This window comes from Erpetoichthys calabaricus, chromosome 3, assembly GCF_900747795.2.
Source record: "Erpetoichthys calabaricus chromosome 3, fErpCal1.3, whole genome shotgun sequence".
Taxonomy (NCBI): Eukaryota; Metazoa; Chordata; class Cladistia; order Polypteriformes; family Polypteridae; genus Erpetoichthys; species Erpetoichthys calabaricus.
The window spans coordinates 184,959,485-184,984,712 of NC_041396.2; the positions used below are offsets into that span (position 1 = coordinate 184,959,485).

The 25,228-nt window shown below is 39.6% G+C and overlaps 1 protein-coding gene across 1 annotated transcript in view; it reads right to left on the bottom strand.

The window, feature by feature from the left end:
• The window catches only part of slc16a10 (solute carrier family 16 member 10), a 185,372-nt gene that overhangs the window by 13,926 nt on the left and 146,218 nt on the right, over positions 1-25,228 (bottom strand). The window contains exons 2-5 of the mRNA XM_028797595.2: positions 24,897-25,041; positions 18,739-19,171; positions 704-847; positions 199-427 (exon numbers count right to left, since the gene is read on the bottom strand). Of these exons, the coding sequence (XP_028653428.1) occupies positions 199-427; positions 704-847; positions 18,739-19,171; positions 24,897-25,041 (951 nt within the window). The remainder of the gene's footprint in view (positions 1-198; positions 428-703; positions 848-18,738; positions 19,172-24,896; positions 25,042-25,228) is intronic.

Consider the following 25,228-nt stretch of genomic DNA (forward strand, 5'->3'; position numbering starts at 1 on the left):
ATTCCTTTAATGTTTCTCTCTGTTGTGTGCTTGATTTAATGATATAAAACACCATTTTTGATATCTCTGACTCCTTGTCATGGAGAAACATTATGTTTCTTATGTCCGAAAAAAAAAACCTATTCCCATCTCCCACTGCCCACTCTGCATCCCACTAATCAGTTAGAACAAAATTAAACAAAAGCCTTAATATCTTACCAGCAATTGGTGGTCCAATAGTCATAGGTAAAGACATTAATCCCAGAAGAAAGCCGATGGCCTGCGACACATTTTCAGGGCCAACCAGCTCAAAAGCAATAGGAGCCATTATGCAGATGAAGCAGCCATCAAAAAGACCCATGAGAAGGCAAACGGCAATAAGACCTCCGAAAACATTGCACAATGGGATCATCATGGACATCAGGCCAATCACAAAAAATGAAGATACCTGGTGAATAAGAAGATTGTGCACTCATTTATGTAATTAAGCAAAATGGTATAAATTACAAATGAGAGGAACATCGCGATCCACTTACAGCAACACAGTCACAGCAACAGAGGAGAGCAATCCCTGCAATCATAACTAAATTTCTTTTTGATGACTTTTTAAAACTTCTGTTTAAGAAAGTATTCTACTTTATTGGTTGTGTATTAAAATTAAACTATTAACTTGCTTTCAAAAGGCCAGGCTGCCATAATTAAAGTCAATACAAAATGACTATACCTGAAGGTAAACTTTGTTCACACCAGGAATGTAGTCAGCCACTCTTCCAAAAATCAAACGCCCGACACCCGAGGTGATGCCAATGCACATCAGTAGAATTTCTTTGTTGACATCAGGACCAAACCTTTCTTTCACGTGCTCCATCTGTAAGGTGATAAAACACACACTAAGGACAAACATAACTCCTAATGCAGTGCACAGTGTCAACAAGAATCCATGTGCAGTTTACATTTCCTATTGCATTCTTCTCCTGGAGATGTTAGATGGAAGGGCAGTTAAATCTGCTGTGATGACTTCAGTCTGCAGTCTCAAACAAGCCTGCTTAATCTGTGGAGTTTGAATTTGTGGAATAATGAATTTGCCTCATATGGTTTTACTTTAGTGGCCACATTTTTAAAAAGTTTAAATCAAAAGCAGATATATTTTTGCTTCGGTACTGATAATGCAATGGATGGGCCTGGTCAGTGTTTAGGAGCACTAGTGCCTGTGGTCTGCTGTTTTTAAGTACTGCATGCTAACAAGGGGCCTGCTAAACCTTTTCCATTCATGGTGATTCAACAGATAGATAGACAGATACATAGATAGGCTTTATTTGTCCCCAAGGAAGACATTGAAGCCAATTTTTAACTGGTAACTGATAAATGAAATAAAAGGCTGGAAATCCCAACTTCCATCTGTAAGAGAATCTACAGTTTTAGCGTATGCTAAGAGAACTAAATCTCTTCAGAGCTGAGCATAGAAAGATCTGTGGAAGCCTAATTCAGGCCTTCAAAATTCAAAAAGGCTTCAATTAAGATGTCCTAGCAGAATTCATTTAATTAAATAGCGAATCATGTGATCAAAGAATCCGGAGGAGGCATAAAGGGTTGTGGGAATCTGAAACAAACCACTGAGTCAAATAGATGAAGCAGGAACTTTACTTTTAAAAAAGTTGGATGAGATAACTGGGCAACTTAATTGTTAGATAGACAAAGGTGCATTATGGACTGAATGGTTTCTGTAAAAATTATTATGTTCTAAATCTCCAACTTATAATGCTTTGCCCTTTCCTGGATGATGTCACTATTATTCACCATGCTTTCAGTGATGTATTTGCTCCAGATAGCAGGTCATCCCTAAACTGCCCACGGGACCCCTTCCTGCGATAATGATCCATATTACTAACCGAGAATGGTAAACCGGATGGCATGGACGCAGGGACACGGCGATGGGACCATGAGACGTACTGCGCAGGCGCGTACAGCACGCGTCTCATAAACCACACGCGAAGTCTTATCCACCGCGCACGAAGGAGTCACAGCCCAAAAACGAAAGAGCTCAACTGATGTGAATGAGTAATGATGCAACAACGCGCCTATGGCTAACGACTACCGACACAGCCACACAAATAAGAGGACTCTGCGCTGCAGCCCAGATTCAAACGCAAGAGGCTACGGAGTCCCCACGGGTTCCATAAAGTATGGAAGGCGCAGGCTTCACCGCCATATTGTGAGTGGCACTACTGCGGAGTGAAGGCACAGGCGTCACCGCCATATTGTGAGTGGCACCACTGCGGAGTGAAGTAAACGCGCTTCTGAAACTGCGGAAGCAAAGCAGGCACGGGTTCAAAACGAACGAGCTCGACTGACGGATATACAAACAATGTATTTCAGGATACCCAACGCCGGGGGTAGGCGAGCGAAGCGAGCAGGGGGCGGAGCCCCCTTGTAGATAAATAATGTAATTAAATTAATAGCAACAAAAAGACAAAGAGCAACAGACAAAGTGGGGAACACATGTATTAAATCAATTATATAAAAACACAAACATAAATGGCAGCAATCGAATCTGAATATGAACCCCCCCCAACATATACAGTACACAAGTAACATGAACTGAAAAAATCTCTTTGACCACAGGCAACACACATAGTCCACGCCGTTCTGTCACTTCTTAAATGACATTTTAGTCCTTTTTTCTCTTTCTTTTTTTAGCAGAGTCTCCAAAACGTGCTATCGCAGAAAAATAAAAATTGCTTTTGGCTCACCCAATCTAAACCCTCTCGACTGTCCCGTCAGCTACTTCCTGGACCGTGTTGGCCGATGAAGTCTTTGAAGCAGCCACCTCCAAACTGTAAACCTTTAAGTGAGGCAATCTGGCCGTGGGTAGACTATGTTTGTATTCTCCATCACAAAGACTGTGCTCAGTCTCGTTCCTCCATCTCCTGCCTTTTCGTGCTTCTTTTCAACTGTAAATTAGCGTCCATTTACCATGGCAACTACACAGAAATTACTGCAACAGATCCTACCCCACAGAGGTCCCTCCTTATGGTCCAACTTGCCTGTTTTTTCCCTCCACTTTACTATAGGTGCTTGGGTGGTGACAGGGTTTACATTGAGGACGTCACAGAGAGACAAAAGACAAACCAGAAAATACATTATGTGGCAGTGCTACAGATGTTTTGCTAGAGGGCAACGACAGAAGAATGAAAGGTTGCAATTGTGGTGTTCTTGACTGTTTGAAAAAGGTCAAACCTCTTCCTGTACCTACCACAGGTTGGCCCAGAGAGGCTTTTTTAGGTGCTTGTTTTGAGCATGCCACAAAAACAAAAGATGAAATAATGATCTGTGACCTCTGTGGTGAAAGTTATCCGTAACAGAATGTGAGAAATAACGGAGGTATCAGGTCATAATTGAAAATAGACAGTCATTATATTTTCAAAGATGTGCAAGTTCCTTTCAAGTATTACTATTTAGACATTTCAGAGTAGTGAGGCCCCGTGTGCCCTCTAAAGTTTGGTTGTCTCCTGAAACCTGTATGCCAGATGTTTTATTTAATCATGACGAGCTGCATTGGCCTCACTTGATCTTGCAGTGTTATATCATAGCACCATTTGGTACTGTGGAGCTTGTCATCATCCTACACTGAGTTTAGCTAAAAGCCAGTAAATTATAGCGTACAAAGCAACATTTGCAAAACAAGTAGGGCTGTGTTCAACGGAGACAAATATGTTCACTTCTGGAGGCAATTACTGTATTTGCAGTTGCACATTTGATTTCGGGCTTCACAGTGTTCTGTCAAAATGCCTTTTGTTAATAGGTGATTCTGGGATTACACATTTAGCATTTTCTACAGGACAGAATATAATTCACACCTTGGAAACAAAGCACACCATTTGTTAATTTCTTTCTTGACACTTGGTACCTAATAAATAAACCGCAAACTGACCAGGATAGTATCAGCTTATTTGTTGTTCCAGCATGTGAGCAGGGCTTGGCAGATCACCTCTAAGGTGGACATGAGCTGTGTTTTATTTATATTTAGAAAGCTTAAGCTGGCTTCCACTGTTCTGTAAAAAGTGCTCCATTCATCTCTTTAAATAAACCAGTAACTATTATAAAGTCAACCCTGACAATGTTCAATATGACACAACATTTGGATTAGCCACCAACCATGGCATACGCTGATGGTGAGGCCAAAATTTGAACTGTGAGAATGATCTCTGAAGGTGACCGTTACTGTGGATGATGCTATAAAGTAACGGCAGGTGGGGGGCACTGTCTAGAAGTGTCAAGCCAATACGTTCATCAAGCCAATATGGTGCATGGCTACACTCTACAGTGATCACAAACCTGCAGGTATGTCTGCTCCGTACATTCTATCTGTACAGTATACTGGTCCACAACTGCAGGAATACCTGCACCTGCCAGGGGGAACTTTTCATGGACAGCATCAGGAGTTCATGATTTTTTACTATTTCAATTTTTCTTCTTGGGAGTTACTGACTTTATTTTCTCAGTTGTTTTTTGTGCTATGGAGGTTTTCATAGTGAGGAATAATTTTTGAGATATTGTAAAATGTTCTGAAGATGTTACAATTACTTCATGTCTTGATACAACACCATCTTGATTTTCTATTGATGCCACTGTTAATTGGGTTTTGCGTATTGTTGCAAGCTATTATGATCTGAAATTTACTTGGTAGAGTGGTAGAGTTCTTTTTTGACATTTCTGCATCCATTTTAGGGTTCTATATATTCATTTTGATACTAATTTGTCCATTGAAGGCTCATGGGAAAATATATATTTTTTATTAATTTTTAATTCACAATTTTCTCCCACAGCACAACTGTTATGATTTAGCCAGGGTTCCTTCCCGGCTGGGGTTCAAATTCCTCATTTACGAGTGTTTTGTTAATTTTTTATGTTAACACTGTTGATCAGTTAGTTGCTATATATTTATGTATCTTTTTTATGTACCATGTGTTTTGTGAGTGGTTCCCCAAGAGATGGAGCCACCTGCTCATCACTGTCAAGGGACTGCCCTCAGCTCTGAGCAAAACCCACAGTACCTTCTAGTTCATTGAATGGACCTGTGGTTTGGTGAGTTTCCATTTTGATTTCTCTTTGCTTTTGTGATTTTGTGGATTTTTGACCTCTGTGCTCTGTGTTTCTACTATGCATGTCACCACATATAAAGTTCAGCATCACACACTTCCTAGTTGCCCAAGATTCTGGATACATTTAAATCCTTTATCAGAGTTTGTATTGATTACTTAGGAACTCTAATTAGCATGTTTTTTTTTTTATTTCTGGAAATATCCATCTCCTGGTTCATCTTTTTCTGTCCTAGGCAGAACAAGAAGTGATTTGAAGTCAGGAACTTGATGAGGTCCTCAAGTTGGTCCTCAAGTTTGGTCTCTGGACCAAAAGAGTTTATATTTGGGAGCCAAAGAAAGGCCATTGTTATTTAAAAGAGAGATAACTTTCGAGCATAACTCGAAAGTTTGCGAGCATAACTCGTTCCGGAAACATGCTCACAGTCTAAAGCACTAGTGTATCAAAGTGAATTTCCCCATAAGAAATAATGGAAACTCAGATGATTCGTTCCACAACCCAAAACTATTCACATAAAAATGATTAGGGTAAGAAGGTAAGAAGGGACACATTGTGTGGTTTTTGTTATGGCAAAGTAGATCATAAAAATACAATTTTAAATACCAAATATGAGCTAATTCGACTTGTTAGAAAAATGGATTTCCTGAGCACTGTCTACATAAATTGTACAGTATAAAAACATATATTGGTCCATCCTTTTAGCCTGCTTATACAGTTTAGGGTCACAAGGAGCCAATATCTTATTCTCAGCAATGGGTGCCAGATGGGAACCAAAATAGGAGGTCCATTTTTGGCACACTCATATGCACATCCTCTCTCATTAATCACCACAATTTTATCTATGTGAGTTGTAAATGACAGCATGCAGCACATCATTCTAATCATTTCTGGATCAGAAGGGAGGTACAAGTTAACCCCTCATTAATGGGCACAAGGCAAGTACCAGCCTTATTTACACACTGGTCATTTATAAAAGATAGGTTCATGTTTTTAAAAATTACTTTGCTCTCACGCCTTACTGCTGACTAGCAAGAACCAAGTACCAAGAACAAGTATCTGCAGTTTTTGGTCTTTAACCTTCATGTCTTTGAACTGTAAGAGGAAACCAGAGAGAACTATCAGCAAAAAAAATTGTTGACTGTTCATGCCAGCTTAAGTTTTTATTTCCTCATCAAGAAACATCAAATATTTTACATCTTAGGGTTGTTAATTCTGTGCCAACAATTCAGATTGTCATATTTGGACATCAAAAAGTGGGACAATTCAAGTGTAGTGGGAGCTTTTCACAGCTAGTTAAGTTTGTTAAGTTTACTTTTATTTCCTATGCTTTACTGTTAAGTGCCCTATAATGAAAATTCAAGTGCATGAGTTACGATAACAAATAACGTGTTACAGACTCATTGCAGCCATTACAAGATGGGTACTAGTACAAAGTGAAAACCTTATCAAGGGCCATTATGCTCAGACTGCCAGTGAGGCCACATCTGGAGTTCTGTGTGCAGCGCTAGTCACCACACTACAAAATGACCGCAGCAAAGGTCAGCGACCAAGTGCATGCTGGGATTGAAGGGCATGTCCTTCTCTGACAGGTAAGGAATTTAAACCTCTTTAGTTTCGAGAAAAAAAGGATGCATGAAGGCCTAATTAGGGTCTTCAAAATGCTCAAAATTTATAGATAAAGTTGATCTAGTAGTTAAAGTAATTTATTAGTGACAGATTAACCATTGTGAATTAAGTTTGATGTACAATCTTCTTGGGATTAGAACAATTAATTTACACTGAATTTTAAGACATTTAACACACAATTAGCACTAAAAACACATGCTTTTGAAGGGAATGACACTGAAGGTGACACAGTTACACCAGAAGGACCATGCTTCTTGAGGAGACATATGCCATAATAGAAATAGGTGCCCTTTGATGTTTCTCATCATGTCAAGCTAATTACTACTTATCTCTCTTTCTCATCTTGGAGCTTCTCTCTCCATACCTGAAAGTCACTTTAAGGGTTCAGATTACCTTGTGCCAAACTTTATTAGGACAGACACAAGAAGAAGACAACAAAGTGCCTCCTCTGCTTTTTAGTTTGTTTTATGAAAGCCCTTCAGCCAGTAAACTTTACAACTACCCTGGGAGATCTGAAGGTCAGTATATATTAAAAAGGCGGTCTTATTAGTTATGGTAGATGAAACAATAAACACATAGTTAAGCAACTGCTAATGTCTACACAATTCACTACACTAATAATCCAATTATTTTTTATGCCCTAGCTTATAACTATTGCTCACTCAGATACTATTTATATCTCTATATATATATAAAATCCAACATCTGTCTGTCTATATGTCTGTCCACTTTTCACGAGAGAACTACTTAATGGATTTAGATTGGGTTTTTTCTATAATTTGCTTGAACATTCCGGTTGATTTGCAACTTCTCTTATCGCGCCAAGTATCATAGTTCACTATCGGTACCGATTCATTTGCGCGAATCTGAGAGAGACACAGCGGGCCGAGAGAAGGGGTGCGGGGCCCTCCTCACTTACGCACCATCCTTGGGGTGTAACCTTAACTTAATTTAGTTAGCGAACAAGAGAACTACTTATCAGATTTAGATCAAGCTTTTTTCTAGATTCTCTCATCACGTTAAGAATCATAGTTCACTTGCAGGAGCAATATATTCTTGCTAATCCAAAACAGAGGCTGCGGGCCGAGGGGAGGGGGAAGCGTGACGTCAGGAGTAGGGAGCCATGCAGGGCTCTCTTCATTGTCCTGTTTCACTTCTACACCAGCAAAGCTGTGGGGGACGGCTAGTAAGAGATAAACATAACAACCAGAGGAATTTAAATTTCACAGACACCTAATGTGGACTTGTAATACTTGGTCAATTTGAAGTCTTTCATTAAGGTGATCCCACATGTTTCGAACTGTGACATGGATTCTGATGAAATCAAACAAAGGCCACGTGCCTACTGTGGAGAACACATAACAATAAGGAACTAAACTCAGGTTCACGTATTGTAATCTGGTAATGACACTTTGTTACTCTTCTTTCGAACATCTCAGAAAATGAGTCATATGTTTATCGCACAAAAATTGCAAAATTGACTAGGTGGCTATTGGTAAAAATGAAGAAGCTGTGTCTGAGGTGGGGAATACTTCTAAGGCAGTGCTTCTAAAACTTGGTTTCTGGAGACCCACTGTGGCTGCAGGTTTTTGCTCCAACCAGCTTGTGTTTTTAATTGGATCTCTGGGCTAATTAAGTGATGTGTTATTTCCCAAGTTCTGTGTCATGCGAACAATGTAGAAATTAGAAAACTAAGTTTGGTAAAAAATATATATACAGTGGAACCTCGGTTTGCGAGCATAACTCGTTCCGGAAACATGCTCACAGTCCAAAGCACTCGTGTATCAAAGTGAATTTCCCCATAACAAATAATGGAAACTCAGATGATTCGTTCCACAACCCAAAACTATTCATATAAAAATGATTAATACAAACTATAAAGTAAAAATACATAAACCAAATTAACACGGTGGCGCAGTGGGTAGCGCTGCTGCCTCACAGTTGGGAGACCTGGGTTCGCTTCCCGGGTCCTCCCTGCGTGGAGTTTGCATGTTCTCCCCGTGTCTGCGTGGGTTTCCTCCCACAGTCCAAAGACATGCAGGTTAGGTGGATTGACGATTCTAAATTGGCCCTAGTGTGTGCTTGGTGTGTGGGTGTGTTTGTGTGTGTCATGCGGTGGGTTGGCACCCTGATCAGGATTGTTTCCTGCCTTGTGCCCTGTGTTGGCTGGGATTGGCTCCAGCAGACCCCCGTGACCCTGTGTTCGGATTCAGCGGGTTGGAAAATGGATGGATGGATGGAAATTAACCTGCACTTTACCTTTAAAAAGAATCATGGCTGGTGTGAGTGAGTTTCTAAACTCTTGTGGGATTCCACCCAACGGGACGACATGCTGAAGAACGTCCCAAAGCAATCGCAGTCTCCCAGCACTGTAGCAGTTCGCCGTAAAAGCGAATCCGGAAAGATCGCGGACATGCTATAAGCGCCTGCCGTCGAGGGGTGATACAAGGAACAAGGAACATTATAAATGCTCAGGGCACAGTACTGCTTGGCCATGACCCTGCCTGACTGCTGTGTCTGTGTATACGAGAGCGGCAGATCCCGCTACAATAAATAACTGCACTGTTGCTGTTTCAAGCTGAATAAAGCTGGTGGTACTAAAGTACTGAGACTCAGCTTCATGTTTTGGGGTGCAAGACGGGGACTCGTACGTCACAGCACACACACACACACACACACACACACACACACACACACAGTCACAATGCTGTAGTAAACAGTATACGCTCGTACGGATTTTGACTATATGAGTGAGGCATGCCGACTCAGACGGAGAATAGGAGACAATTGCCCACAATCCCACAGCGAGAGAGAGAAGAACCATCAGCTCAGTTGTGATCACGTCACACTCGGCAGACAAAGTGTATACATACTACTCGTATTGCAAGACCTCGCTCGTTTATCAAGTCAAAATTTATTAAAAAATATTAGCTTGTCTTGCAAAACACTCGTAAACCAAGTTACTCGCAAACCGAGGTTCCACTGTATATATTAAAATGTACCAAGCAGTTATATGGGAATAATATATTTTTTTCTTTTTAACAATATTTTCATCTTGATTTTCATTCTACTTTTCTAGGTGTTCTGATTGTTTAATTATATCCATTATTTACTAATTAGTGTGTCTGACTCTAAAGTAGTTGCAGCCTTTGATTATTCAGTGTTGTTTGCCAGTGTGTCTGCTCTGCTCGTTTTAAATTGTCATTAATAAGACAAAACGAAGGGGAAAAACTGCACAGAGAAAGGGCAAAGTATAATGAAATCAACAAAAGAGAGTTAACACTAGAATTACCAGAGCCTACGAAAAAACTCGTAGATCCGGCCCACCTTAAATCGCTTCTTAAAACCTTTCTCACCTCTCCGCCAGTGTCTTTTGTCATCTAAATGTACTGATAAAGACAAGCTGCCAGCTGCCGGCTATTCCATCCCCCCAACGACTTAGAACGTAAACGAGCTTTTCCCAGTGAAGTGGAGTTTTAGAGTAGAAATAATAGATTGTTATTTGGAACACACGCATTTCATATGTGTTGCATTTCTACAGTAATCTGTGTAAACACATTGTTAAAACAGAAACGTTTTATATATTCTAGTAGCAAATGACAAAATGTAGGCATAAACTATATAATGTATGAAGCCTGAAGTCCAAATATCAAAGAAACACTTTCACAAAAGGTACAAAAAAAAAGCCACCGCCAAAAAAAGCCGCCTTAGTGTGTGACATTGACACTCATTGGCTATCACTGCTTCCGTGGCGCAACAATATCAGTCGCTGACTGGGAATCAGAAGGTCATGAGTTCCATCCTGCACAACTCCCATTTGAGAAGTGTTCTTATTTTCACTATTTTAGAATAAAAAGATACATTTGATTTCAGTCTATAACAGCCGGTGTAATTTATGATATTTGTAAAGGTTAGCTATATTTTTTTTTTAAATTCACTTTTCATTGTCTCAGTCGCGTTCAGGATCCTTCCCTACCGCCCCCCACCTGACACTGCTGTTTTTACATAAAGACGCACTATAGTTCTGCAGTGTATCATGATACATACGACCACGTGTTTTTTTTCCCCCAGTATTGCCAGTCCCCACATGTTGCTGTATGCTGTTTCTTTTGTACTCCAGGACATGCAGAGGAAAGCATAGTAAAGAGCAGTAACTTCAGCACTATATGCAATCATCAGACACTCCCCATCTGACACTGCTGTTTTCACATAAAGACGCGCTAAAGCTCTGCAGTGTACTTGTGACTGCATTGTCGTACCAATGCTTGCGAACTGAAGTGTCTGCATGCACTTTTCCTGGCATTATACGTGTATTTTTTGAGCATGCCCATGTAACTCAAACACAGGAACATATGTTGATGTAAAAGTATAACAAAACAAGTGCAATTTTATTCAAGACTATAACCAAAGAAAAAAGAAAGCAAGTTACAGTAGGCGGTTGATATGACAGCTTGCGTGGTGGAATGCTAAGAACTGCTGATTTCCATTCCGTGCTATATAACTTAACATTTGAATCTGATGATTGCATATAGCGCTGTCTTATTCAGTGTGCACAAGAACATGCAGGTGGCCAGTTGCTGAGTGCTACAACGCACATTTTAAAAAAAGAAAGAGACAAATATATGTGACGTTTTGAAGAAATCATTTTATGACGCGAATAGTACCAATCAGAAAACATCGTCGAAGTAATTCAATATTATTTGAAAACGAACAGCGTCAGGTTGGGTGTGAAGTTATACTGGCGCTGTTTGAGTCAGATCAGAAGCTGAATAAGCTGAAAAAGCTCCTGTTCTGACTCTAAGTAAAAAAGCATGAATTAATCAACAGAAATAACCGCGACTGACATTTTAAAGTTAACGATTTACAGTGCATACCAATTTATAAATTTAATGTCCGTTTGAGGAAAAAAAACCCACTTTCTTCAAAGCTGAGAATCGAACTCACGTCTCTGTAGCATAACAGGGCTGCTGTGCCCCAAGTCAGCAAACCGTAGCGTTAAGCAACGGAAGCTGTTGTATCATCCTTGAACCTTTTGTGAAAGTGTTTATTTGATGTTTGACTTCAGGCTTCACAGATTCTATAGTTTATGCCTACATTTTGTAACATTTATTACTAAAATATGAAAATGTTTCTGTTTTAGCAATGTGTTTACACAGATTACTGTAGAAACAGAACACGCATGAAATGCATGTATTCCAAATAGCGATCTATTATTTCCATTCTAAAACTCCAGCAGTTCAGTCACTCCCAGATAATCAAACAAGGCATGAGCTGGGAAAACTTAGTGAATGTTCTGCGACGGTGAGGGATGGAATAGCCGGCTGCCTCCTGCTCCTCTTAATCGGCACATTTAGAAGACAAAAGAGAGGTGAGAATGGTTTTAAGGTGGGCCGGATCTACGAGTTTTTCTACGACTCTGGTAATTCTAGTGTTAAGCGTTTAAATCTATAGCAAAAACAGAAATATTTCTAAATGTCTTATCAATGTAAAAAGCATGCTGCTGTGCTTTTCTGACTGTAGAATAAAAGAAAAAAAATAGCAGCTAATGAGATGAGCTCAGTGCTATCAGGTGTTGTCACTGATTAGGAATCTGGTTGGAACAAAAACCTGCAGCCACAGGGGTCCCCAGGACCGAGTTTGGGAAACACTGTTTTAAGGCGTTGTGTGACCTGCCTGGGCTACTGCTCAGTTTTAAACATCTATGGGTTTAAGGAATGCTGTATAGCGAAGAAAGCCTGATGAGTTCCTCAGGAGGGTTGACTATGTTTCCCAGAATAACAGAGAGTACCACAATACACTGGGAGCAAAAAAGGAAAATTCTTGAAGCAAGCAAAAAGTGTAACAGCAATAAATGTGACTCAGAAATCAGGGCTATAAGGCTGAAGAACATCAAGAAATGTTAAAGGATGCTGTTACTTAGTGGCAAGAGTATTTTGTAGCTCCAACCTTGACGTAAGTGGAACTTTTGAGGGTTTAAAAAGCTGCTCCCTGCCAGAGATCACTGAACTTAGCTGAAGAGTTTTTCCTGGAAGATGAAGGTGTTTTCGAGAGCAAGTCAAGGGAAATACAGCTGTCCAACTCCCATTAACCCTATTATTTTATATTAGAGTACACTGGGCTGACGCCCATCATGTTTTCCATTACTACAACGCTGTATAATAATTATTATTGTAGCAGCCAGTAGATTGAAGCAATTTTTAATCATGTGAGGTCAAGTATCTGCAGTCTTTGGTCTTTAACCTGTAAGTTTGTGGACTGTGGGAGGAAACCAGAGAGAAACCCACACATACAAGGGGAGAACATGTAAACTCCACACACAGAGCACCTTCTTGTTTGCATGTGCTAATCATCAGGCAACGCATCACCACCCTTTAGCGCCATGAGTAGTGAGTATAATTACCTTCTCTTGAAACGTTTGTCTTCCTTATTTGAAAGAATTACCGTATATACCCGCGTTCAAGTTCTCCCGCGGATAAGTCGGACTTGATTTTACTGTATAATTTCTGGTATTTTATAATGTTGGTCGTATAATTTGAATGCGGAAAACTCACGCTATTGGTCCAAGAGATTATGATATGCTAACGCCCACCTGAGAGAGTAACCACGCAGCACACGCCCCTTTTTCTCTATGTATTGTGCTTACGTGACCCCACGGTAATATCCGAACGATTCCGAAGCAACGTTTGCACTGATTTGTGTTTTTTGTGTCTCACACCCTCATACACCTTTATCGTAAGATCATCCCTTATCTACAATGGAAAGTTTGATCAGAAGAAAATAAGAAGCTGGTTTTAAATTAAAAGTCATTGAAGTAGCAAAAGAAATTGGTAACTGCGCTGCTGCAACAGAATTCATTGCGTCTGAGAAACTGATGTGAGATTGGAGGCAAGAAGATGTAAAAAAAAAAAAAATTAAGTGTTGCAATTTTGAACAGGCGTATAAGTGGGGCCTGATTTTATGATCAATTTTTCGGGTTTCAAGACCCGACTTATACGTCAGTATATATGGTATCTTGTAAATAGTGTATTTTTAGAAAGAGGGATATGTCCTGTTAGCAGTAATAATATGTGTGTGTCCTAATGATTCCTATAATTTGCTGCAAACTTATCAGTGGCGAATGAGTTAGCTGAAACAGTGGATTTGAAAATTTTTTTTAATTTGCAAAGGTGAAGTCAAGCAAAAAAGGCAGTTTTGAATTTCAGGGATTTTTATTTTTATAATTGTAAAAGAATTTAAATATATTATTTACTTTTTAAAACTGGTATTTTCTTTCTAAAACAAAGCTACTATCAAGCAATCAACCCATTTATAAGTATTCTATAAAAAATGTATTTACACATTTTTAACAAAATATACCCAGAACTAAAAAAACTAAGTGACGTTTACATTCATTTACTGTACCTAATATCTATAGTAAACTGCTAGTTTTCTTTGGCATCATTTACCAAGAATTGTAAAATTCATCAAAACAAATATACCCCTTTGGCCCACATAAAGTGCATGTTTGAATGTGGAGGTCAGGTAATGTGGAGGCATCATTTACAGCTTCGCCGAGGGCAGCAACAATGCCGGCCCTGCAGATATCTGTCCGTTTGTCTGCCTTGTAAGCAGCACACCAAAGCCCTCCCAGCCATTATTATTGTAGTTAATTTATATTTTTATACTACTTTTACTTGCTGTTTCATTTGTTGTTTAATATTAGTTTAGGTTTGTGAGGGCTTGACAATTTCTATTTTAGATTTTATTTTTAATGACTTACCTAATTTTTTTTTTTATTTTGAAAGAAACATTTCATTTTAAAAAGTCTATTCAATAAAGATTAAGAAACACACACTGTTCCATACTGAGCAGAGGGACTGTAGAAAACTATAGATATGACCATAAGAGATGCAGTGAGTCCCCTTTTGTTTCAGCCATCTGTACAGAGAGCTGTCTTGTGAACGTTTTATAATGTGCGTCTCACTTGTAGCTTTGTCCATCTGCTCAGGCTGTTTACTTTGGCAGCACTGGGCATTTTAAACTTTGTATCAACAGCACCTTATGAAGGAAGGCAATCCACACAACCTGCTAGACAATCAATAAATATAGTAGCTGTGCCAGCACACTTTTGTGTTTGACCAGACAGCAGTTAAAGTTCGTTGACCAGAGTCGCCTGTCATTTTCCCTTCTTTGGTACTGTTTTTCAGCATATTATGGTCCTCAGCCTCTTTGCACACTTCATTATGGAAGCAGTTTAAAATAGTCATGCTGTTCCTCTTTAATTGAGTTCTACAAACTCAACCACTACATCTTCAATTTCACACTTGCTCTTGTTACTCTCAGTGTCATCACCAATGTACTTCCAGACAGGAACTTTCCATTTATAACCCGTTCTTTGCTGTGTGTCCATTGCCATGCATGGGCGTCGGAAGACTCCTCTAAGGGCCGTGGAAAGGTATACAATAAACCGCCGAGACAAGAGGGGGGCTACTGCTGACTTTATCCTGTTCTTCCCTCACAGCTCCGAGAAGCCAACCCGGTAAGGGCACTTAACTCCATCCCTTTCGGAAGTTGTGCTATAAAAGAAGTACCAGCAAACAGAAAGGCGTCTTTTGCCGGGAGACTGGAATGAGCCGCACGGTGGGGCATGCAAAACATTCCTTAGGAGAAAGAATCCCTGATCGTGATAGCGCATTGGCACTGTTTTTGTTACTTTTCTTTATTTTGCTTGTTTCATCTCGCGACAATTAAAAGGGACGACCCGGTTGGCATCCTAAAATGCCCGACCACACCATGATGAAAACATGTTCTGTTTAAGAGGATAACAACTGCCAAGTTCATTACACTACATAGCTATACAGTACATTGTATGGAGGGATAGGCAACAATATTGTTTTAAGGACTAGGTTGGCATAAGCAAAATTTTTCAATATATTCATTTATTTATATGTTATAAATCTGAATGTTTTATGTATTACATCACACACTTATTTATTAAAGTGGCATGTTTAAACTATTTATGTATTCATTCATTCATTAAGCTGAACAGATATACTGAATATTGCTTATGACTGGCGACTATAAAAAAAAATTGTATGGGCAGTTTAACCGCATTACTTTTTAAAAGCGAATAATGTTAACATTACATAACAATAAATTATTCAATCTTGATTTCAAATTGCTACAAATCACATCTCAGTATTTTCATCACAGGAAAAGCATTAGCAAAAATGACTGTTGGCTAGAAATGCAGTGTGTTACATGCAAGGCCGAAATCGAAATCAAACACATTAAAATAATACAAGAAATGAATGGAAAAAGAAAACACCGCACCACTGACTAAGGCATTTAGCCACCTTCAAAAATGAAAAAGAGCAAGGATAAGACTTTAGGCTTAATGTAAATGGGGTCTGATAAGGGGGCTTTGGTGTTAAAGATCGAGTTGGTCTCAGTTTAATAACCTAGTGAGTGCCACAGTTCCCATTATTTAACGGGTTTTGCATGCCAGTGTGTTTGTGTTTGTACATTTTGCAGAAAGCATAATGTCTTATTATGCTATCTTCAATGCACATGTACTGTCGTTACACTCAGCACGTAATTGATATTTTGAGAAAATTCGAATTGTTACACATTTGTCAACATGTTGCACTCAATTCATCCTAATCTGTTGCCTGTGGGGCTTTCCTCTGATTCAATGGCTTATTATTGCTTTCTTCTTCAACTCATTGTTATTTGTTGAAACATTTGGTAGACATCGCGCTTTACTTCACTGTTTTACAATCCAAAGTCACTTCAAAGCAAATAACTGCCAAGCTATACACAAGTAACATTTATCATGGATTGGCATACGAGAAGACAAACTAATTAGGGCACTTACATTTTAATTTTCAAAGATTTGCCTATGGGCTTTTCATGGCAAGTTTATATAGCCGAGTATGGGGGGTTGTGCCATCCCAGCTTTGGAAACATTCAGTGCAGGAAATTCCTGACTCACTTCTTTGTGCACTAATAGAGAATATTGTGTGCTGAAACTTAAGTTGTGTGCAGCCTCACACGTACATGCACTTCAGAGGGAACAGTAGGCTGCTGACAATTCTTCTTTGTTTTCACCCATTTTTATTTTATTTCAGTTAGTCTCTGAGTATGCTGTGCGAATTTTCAGTTTTGCTTTTCACTTGGGGTTTTGTTTGATTTTTAATCGGACTCGCGTCTCGTCCACCTTTTAGTAACTGTTTGCCAGAACTCCCCTCCAGTCTATGCGCTCGACACTACCTTGGGCCTAAAGCAGCTTTAAAGCCTATTTTGGTGTGACTGTCATGCCCATGAATCTCTTCTAGCCTGTAACTATGCAGATATCAATGTCAGACGTCCACTGCCTTTCCCACTGTTTCTCTTAAACAGTCTCATGTTCCATGTAAATTCTTTTGGAGCTCACCGAATAGTTACATCTACAGGGCATGCTGCCTCACGGTGATGTGGCAAACCCACTGACATTATGAGTATTGCTTTCTCTCATATTGCCACACAAGTAACTGCCCTTGAGAGGGGGGCCATTTCAGAATATTCATAAAACAGTACTGTGTGTTCAGCTGGTGTTCCATAGACTGTAGGTTCATCAAATAATGTAAAAAGCTGTTCAGCACTTGCATAAATGGATGTTTGTTTATATACCTTTAATCATTCATTTATCCACTCATCTTTAATACAGAGTATTGGGTGCAAGGCGTTAACCAATCTTGGTCAAGCCACTAGGACATAAGGAGAATATTTTATTAGTAATACTAATTAAAATAAAATAATAAGAAGAACTATAATCATAATAGTGCTTCTTAAGGGTATTAACAAAGATACATACAGTATATCAAAGAAATTATTAGTGTTGTTCTGCCACTGTGCAATAGACAGTGTGCTCACTTATGTCATTACTGACTGGTATGGCAGCAGAACAGCTGAAGACACCAAGTCACTGCAGAAAATTATTAAAGCAGCCCAGGAAATCATTGGTAACCACCTCCCAATTCTGGAAAGCATATATTACATCCGCTGTTTGAACAGAACATCAAATATTTAAAGAATCTTTGTCACCTTGGTTACCATCTATTTACCCTCCTGCCCTCTGGGAGGCGCTACAGAATAATAGAAGCCCACACAGTGCGGCTCAGGACCCAACCATGTGAGACTGTAAGACCTGTTGGGAATCACACTCTGCAATACATGTTTTATGTGCAATGTTGATTTCCTTCAAGTTGTAATCCATCCATCCATTTTCCAACCCGCTGAATCCGAACACAGGGTCTGCTGGAGCCAATCCCAGCCAACACAGGGCACAAGGCAGGAACCAATCCCGGGCAGGGTGCCAACCCACCGCAGTTGTATAATATAAAATAACAATAAAGCCTTCTTCTTCTACTGTCTAATACTTATATAATTGAATAATGTAACCTACTCAAGAACATAATACCAGCATTAATATGGAGGACAAAGTATTCTTTAACTGTAATACTTGTTTGATTTACTGCATGATGGGTATAAAGTCATGGGCACATGGCACAGAACTTCTGTAAGATTCACAATTACGTGCTCTGGTGCATGTCTACTGTTGGCTTATATCATTTAGGGACAATTAAAGACAGCAAACTTCAAAAACACATAAGTTCAAGTTAAAAAGAACACTGAAGAGAATTAAAGCCAGTCATGCTGTGAAGCTTAAAAACAAGAAACATCCTTTTAATGTTTCTTTAATATATCTGAACTTGTGATTCATTCATTGGGGCATTAAGCTATATTATTAAACAGGATGTTTAACAAAAGTATGGAGTTTCTTAATATGGAATTTCTTAAAACATAAACCAGCAGCCACATCGTTTATGTTGTCATAAATCACATGAGTGGTGAAAATCCCTTTGATTGTAAACAGTTAGGTCCTTTGGAGTTTTGTTACGTTTACATTTTTCCACATGAAAAAAGATAAAACACTAATGTAAGTAAATGTCTGGATTACAATATCTGATAAATCAGAGTAATACATTTTTATAATACAGAGAAAATACTTACTAAATGGACATAAGGCACAAAGTATCCATAAAGTGCAGCCGGGATGCCAAGTGCCCAGATCCGGTATCCTTGAAATTTCCAGATTTTCAGGTTGAAGAACCTTCTCAAAAGCATGCAGCGTCCCTGCTTCTGCACCTTTGTTTTTGGTTGAGAAGGAAGCAGTGGCTTGTATGTGCATCCAGCAAGAATGAGGATGAACATAAAAACGCTCATGACACGAAAGGTGTTGAACAGACCAATTTTTTCCAGAACCACCCTCAGGAGAAAAGGCAAGGAGATGGTGAAAACACTGCTTCCAGCTGTCACAATGCCGTTGACGAGGCCCAGTCGCTTCTTGAAGTAGTGCCCTAAGATAACTAGGGATGGCTGGTAGGAGAAGGAGCAGCCACATGCAAATACAATCCCATACGTGAAATATAATGGCCCAAGTGAACTGTAGAGAAAAATGGAGAAGAAAATATGTTAGTGACACTACGTTTTTTTTGATTGTTTGTACCTGGTTTCACGATCGGCCTTGCTGATTTTACTTCATACACTATGACACCTGCTTTGGTGGATCTTGAGAATCAGACTGCTTTGTGTTAAAACAAATATCAAAATGTGCTTTATTAAAAAGAACAGTGAAGACATTCAATAAGGTAAAATGTAGAAGATGTTTCCATGATAGAATAAAATAGATAGATAGATAGATAGATAGATAGATAGATAGATAGATAGATAGATAGATAGATAGATAGATAGATAGATAGATAGATAGATAGATAGATAGATAGATAGATAGATAGATAGATAGATAGATAGATACTTTATTAATCCCAAGGGGAAATTCACATACTCCAGCAGCAACATACTGATACAAAAACAAAATTAAATTAAAGAGTAATAACAATGCAGGTATAAAAGACAGACAATAACTTTGTATAATTTTAATGTTTACCCCCCCCCCACCCCGGGTGGAATTGAAGGGTCGCATAGTGTGGGGGAGGAATGCCATCAATCCTCATATAAAAGAAAATCATAAAAAGTCACACAATATAATTGTATACCTCATCGCTAATGCATTTTGAACCTTTCAAGCATTGTTACAGAGTCCGAAATTTCAGTGAAAAACACGTCTACAAATGTCATTTGTTACTACTGGACCAGCATGATAGTGATATAAAAATAGAGCTAAGACAAAGGTCACAAGGTTGAAAAAGTACGGAGAAGGAACAACTGTCAGCTTAGAAAGAGACAACAACAAGATCAGCATTGTTTAGCAGATAACCCTTAGTAGTAAAAGAAAACAGGGGATGGAATAACAGCTATTTTCAATGATTACGTTGTAGGATTTAGAGGAGAAGCTTTGAACTATGTGTTCGAAATCGCATTGAAGAGCCCGAGGATAAAAAAAACAGGCACCCAAGCCGACAGTAGGCAGCACAATGGGAGGTGTGGAGGCTTCCTTGGAAGCAAAAAATTGATTGAAATTACGTAACAGATGGCACCAATCCAGCTTTTTCACATAAGCCTTAAAGTGACTTTAAATGATAATATTCATAATCATGCTAGGCTGCATCAAGAATGATAGGGAATAAAACTAGCTGGAATAAGAGGACTCCTCAAGAGGGCAAAATTAGGACAAATTTAATCTGATATCTGAACAGGAATGTTTGGCAAATGAATATGACTAAAAAGTATGAAAGCATTTGAAATGATATTTTTAAATATTATATAATGCATACTGACATGTGTATTGAAAAAGCTAAATTTCTATAGCCCATGCCCTATTCTGTAGAGCATGCAAGAGACTTCAAGTGTACATTGTAAAAACGTTAAGTTTGGACTTTGGAAATGTCAGCGTCTGCCACTAAGGAAAGAAGCTGTGAGGAGCACAGAGGCAGGAAGAAAAAAGGCTGCACAGGCGACAAGATTCCAAAAAGCCATACTAAGGGACTCATTTAGGTTCTTTTAAAATAAGAGATTGTAGCACACGGCTGGGACGCTTCCTCGCTGGGAGGACTGGGGGAGCAAGTGTGGCCAGAGCGTTACCTCCCCCGGGACGCTGGATGGCAACCCCCCTGGGTTGCAGTAGTGCCTCAGACTCCCGCAGGGCTTCATGGGAGTTGGAGTGCGGTGCAGGAGCTGCTGAGCCCTTATGAGTAGCTCTTTCACCACACCCGGGAGTGCTGCTGGAAATACATCATCATCAAGCACCTGGAACACTTCCAGGTGCCTTATAAAAGGAGCCAGCAGCCACTATTTGGGGAGCCAGAGTCGGGAGGAGGAGCGACAAAGCTTGACCTGAGGAGTGAAGGAGGAGAAGGAAAAGAGTAAAGGAAGGGATTAATTGTTTGTGCTGTGCTTGTGCTCAGACTGTTTTATACTTGTGGGGAATGGGGAAGGCGTTAAAAATAAAAATAAAACTTGTGTGCTGTGAACTTGTGTCCCACGCATGTCTGTGGGCGGTGCCAGCTTGGTGGGCCACAAAATGTTTAATATCTCAACTTACACCTAAAAGGAAATATCTGATTTTAATGTCTGGTGGGGCTCCGAGGCAATGTTTTGTGTGTGCCTGTGTAGAATGTTTGATGGTAAATGTAAAAGATTAATCGCTACTTGATTAGATCACAACTGTAAACTAAATATTCATTAGTTGCTCATAAACTATTATAATAAAGCCATAATCACAGTCTGTGGGCTCTGAGCTGCAAGACCTTTAAAAACAAAGTACAGAATTTCTTCAAGCATGAAGGTGTTCTCAGCACTTTTCACGTCTAAGGTGCTACTGTGAGATTCAGCCATTTGGAGAATCTTGTGATGGGTCTTGTGTTTGAATATTTAAAGCTGACTTGTGACAATGCCTGTCTGCTTTTAAAGTTAGGATTTTACTGTGCACAGGAACACGATCAAGTGATATGGGAAATGAGCTATGCTGACTGAGAGCTAGCAGTGCTTAGATGTCTGGTGTTAATTCAGATTTACTTTTTAGATCTCTATGTAGCTTGGATTATGTATAACTAGGCAATACTATGCATGAAGATGTCAGTAGTAAAAACTCATCTAACTCTGTCTTTCAATCCATTTTTGTACTTTTTTTTTGCATGTTATTTCAATATCTTGGAATGGGGAGCCATGGCCTAACCAGCAACAGTGGGTACAAAAGACAAAATAATCCAGGAGATGATGCTATTCAAGAGGGGGAGTACACCTGATAAAGACTAGGCAAGTACAGAGATCCCACCTAACCTTTACATGACAACAAAAGGAAACTCCACACAGACAGTGGTCTGGATTACGATTTCAAACCTAGAACTCCCGAGGGGGTAAGGCTTTTGCATATACTATGTAAACCAAAAGTATAACCCTTGAGGTAAAAAGCAAAAATAATACAATATCCATCCATCCATTTTGCAACCTGCTGAATCTGAACACAGGGGTCTGCCGGAGCCAATCCCAGCCAACACAGGGCACAAGGCAGGAACCAATCCCCGGCAGGGTGCCAACCCACCGCAGGACACACACCCACACACCAAGCACACACCAGGGCCAATTTAGAATCGGCAACGCACCTAACCTGCATGTCTTTGGACTGTGGGAGGAAACCGGAGCGCCTGGAGGAAACCCACGCAGACACGGGGAGAACATGCAAACTCCACGCAGGGAGGACCCAGGAAGCGAACCCGGGTCTCCTAACTGCGAGGCAGCAGTGCTACCATTGCGCCACCGTGCCGCCAATAATACAATATCCACATAAAGTGTATAGAAATAAAAGTGTGGGTTCTTGTAAAAGCTTGAGAGGATCATTCCAGATTCCACTCTAACAGACACTATATAGAATGGTGCCAAAGACTGCACGGTCGGAAGCTGGAAGCCCTGCAGTAGGTAGTGCTCTGTGCACAATGGCATGGTGGAGTTGGCAAGATCTCTCATCAACACAGTCCTGATGTCTCATTTAGTATCACTGAAAACAAACCAAGCGTGGTGTTTTATTTATCACCAGCTATCTTGACTCTCACTACTGCATGTCCAGTGGTTCCCAACCTGTTCTATGCCCTGCACCCCTAGAAAATGTTTGATTTATGTTTGCAGCCACTACAAACGTAGATTTCTAATTTTTGAACACATAAACTGAACCACGTACAGTATTGCGGGGTGAACAAATTGAGCTAAAAAAATAAGCTTTTAAATTTAAATATAAATTGAGCAATTTACCTTTATTAATCTCAGTAATTTTGTAAATGTGTCTCCCATGAAGCTCAGGGTTGGGGTACCCCACAAAGCATCAACAGCCGTTAGGAAATCACACACGATCAACGTGTGTTCAAATGACACATGATCAAACACAGTCGATGAGCTTTGTCCCCCGATAACACCTACACTGCAGCTGAAGAAACAGATGTGCCGCACAGTTTAAATTGCTGTGCTACAGCCAGGACCACCAGCAGGAGAGGTGGGCTCAGTGTAAGCAGCAGGTGTTACATTCAATTCAGTCCCCCAAAAATGTCAATCAAACCTGAAAATCAGTGACATCTCACAATCTGGTCTTGCACAGAAGTCAGCACTAGACCTTGGATGGATCTGTTAAAAAAGTTATTCACCTTTACGAATGCTCGGCCCACAGCAAGACCCCACGTATCACACGCATGTCTGCAGCTCATTTACAGATGACAATTGCTTGTGCAATGCTGGATTTTTTTCATATGATAGAACAGGAGTACAAACTCTTAAATTACCTGCAAATGATGGCACAATGCAAGACTCCGACTGCACCATGATAAAGTCAGACAGCACACCTCTCTCAATTTTGACAAATGGTAATGCAGCCTTCCTCTTTGTCATACCCCCTGATATGCCATCTTGTGGGCACCATAGGTTGGGAACCTCTGTCATACTGTATACTGAGAGGGTCACGCATTTTGCAATATTATCGTTTGGGAAACCAAAGCAACATCTTTACCTAGTTTTTATATACATGCACTGTTTTGCTGTTTTTCATATACACAAAAAAATAAACACAGCACAACTACCATGAATGGGATTCCAATCTGTAGGAAGAAAGACCACAGAGTATAGGAAATGTGGTGGTCCCTTAGTACTGGTCTGGAAGAAGCCACGCTGCTTGATGGTACCACTATGGTTGTGTCCTAGAACCAGCTTGTTCCTGGTATCTTGCGTCAGTGGGAGCAGTAGTCCCATAACATGAGGCCTGTAGTGACCGTGCATGGTGATTGCTAGCCCCTTAAATCACGTACCCAGGGACAGTAGCAAAATGAACAATAGAGCCGCCATCAGGCAGTTTTCCTTGGTGAGCACAGGTAACTGAGGGTGGTCTCTGACTACAGAAGTAAGAAAGGGGTAATCAGGAGTGAGATTACGAAAGTGAAGGTGAGCTGTCTCTATTTACACTATCAGACAGAAATTGCCACCTGTTGGAAAAAAAAAGGCAGAAATGGAGCAGCCAGGTATTTCATGTTTCATCACCATGTTGTTGTCATTGAAATGTTTTTTTAATATTTTGTAATCTTACATATTTTCATTTCAGGTTTCTGGGGTCATGAAGTACAATAACAAAATAGCAACAAGAAAATATTACATTTAACTAATAAGAACCTTAACAGGATTTTGTCAGCACGCATAATGTGGAAATCTAAATCTGAAATGATCACTCCACATTTCTGCATTGTAAATTAAATAATCTATTTTTGATTGCGTTTAATAAAACAATTTTAGTCCATTCAGCAGTGGGCAAGTGACTTGTTGCTATCAGTGATCATAGAAGAAAAGGTTTTGTTATCTATATTGAATAAAAATTATTATAGTGAAAACAGGTAATCCCTGTAAAGATATAATCCAAACAGTAATGTACAGTATAATAATGCGTACGATAGTATAAACATTGCACAATATATCTGGCTTTACACGTGTTACTTTATCACACTCTTCATGCCATAATTAACACATTTTTTATATTAACACAACATTTGTGTTATAAACTGAAGTGGTATGATCTCAAAATTCCAGAGTGCTATTAACTTTTTAATTACATTGCATATCAGGGGATTTTGTTTATATGACTAAAACCCCCTGGGGTCAAAATAATCTATTACTTAAATGGAAAAAAACACTTTAAGCCTTAATTTAAAAAACTGTTAAAAGAACTTTTCTTGCATACATACGTTACAAAAGAGCAGCAAAAAAGACCAATAAAGGCAACTGTAGCTCCAGCGATGGCAGTCTTTCTGCACCCATAAAGATCTGTGAAGACGCTGACAATAGGGGAACATAAGAAAATCACCCCCATTGACAGGGAGCCCACCAAAGCTGTAAAGAGACAAAAAAAAAAACAAACAAATTGGTCAAAACAGTGACTTTCTTAACACATTTAAATGTGTGCTTAATTAAAGCACCATACAAGACAAACGTATACTACAACTGGTTCCATGATTCTACACTTCAAATCTGGCCCGCTGAGAGACTGACTCAGGGTCAAATAATAATGTGTAAGTAA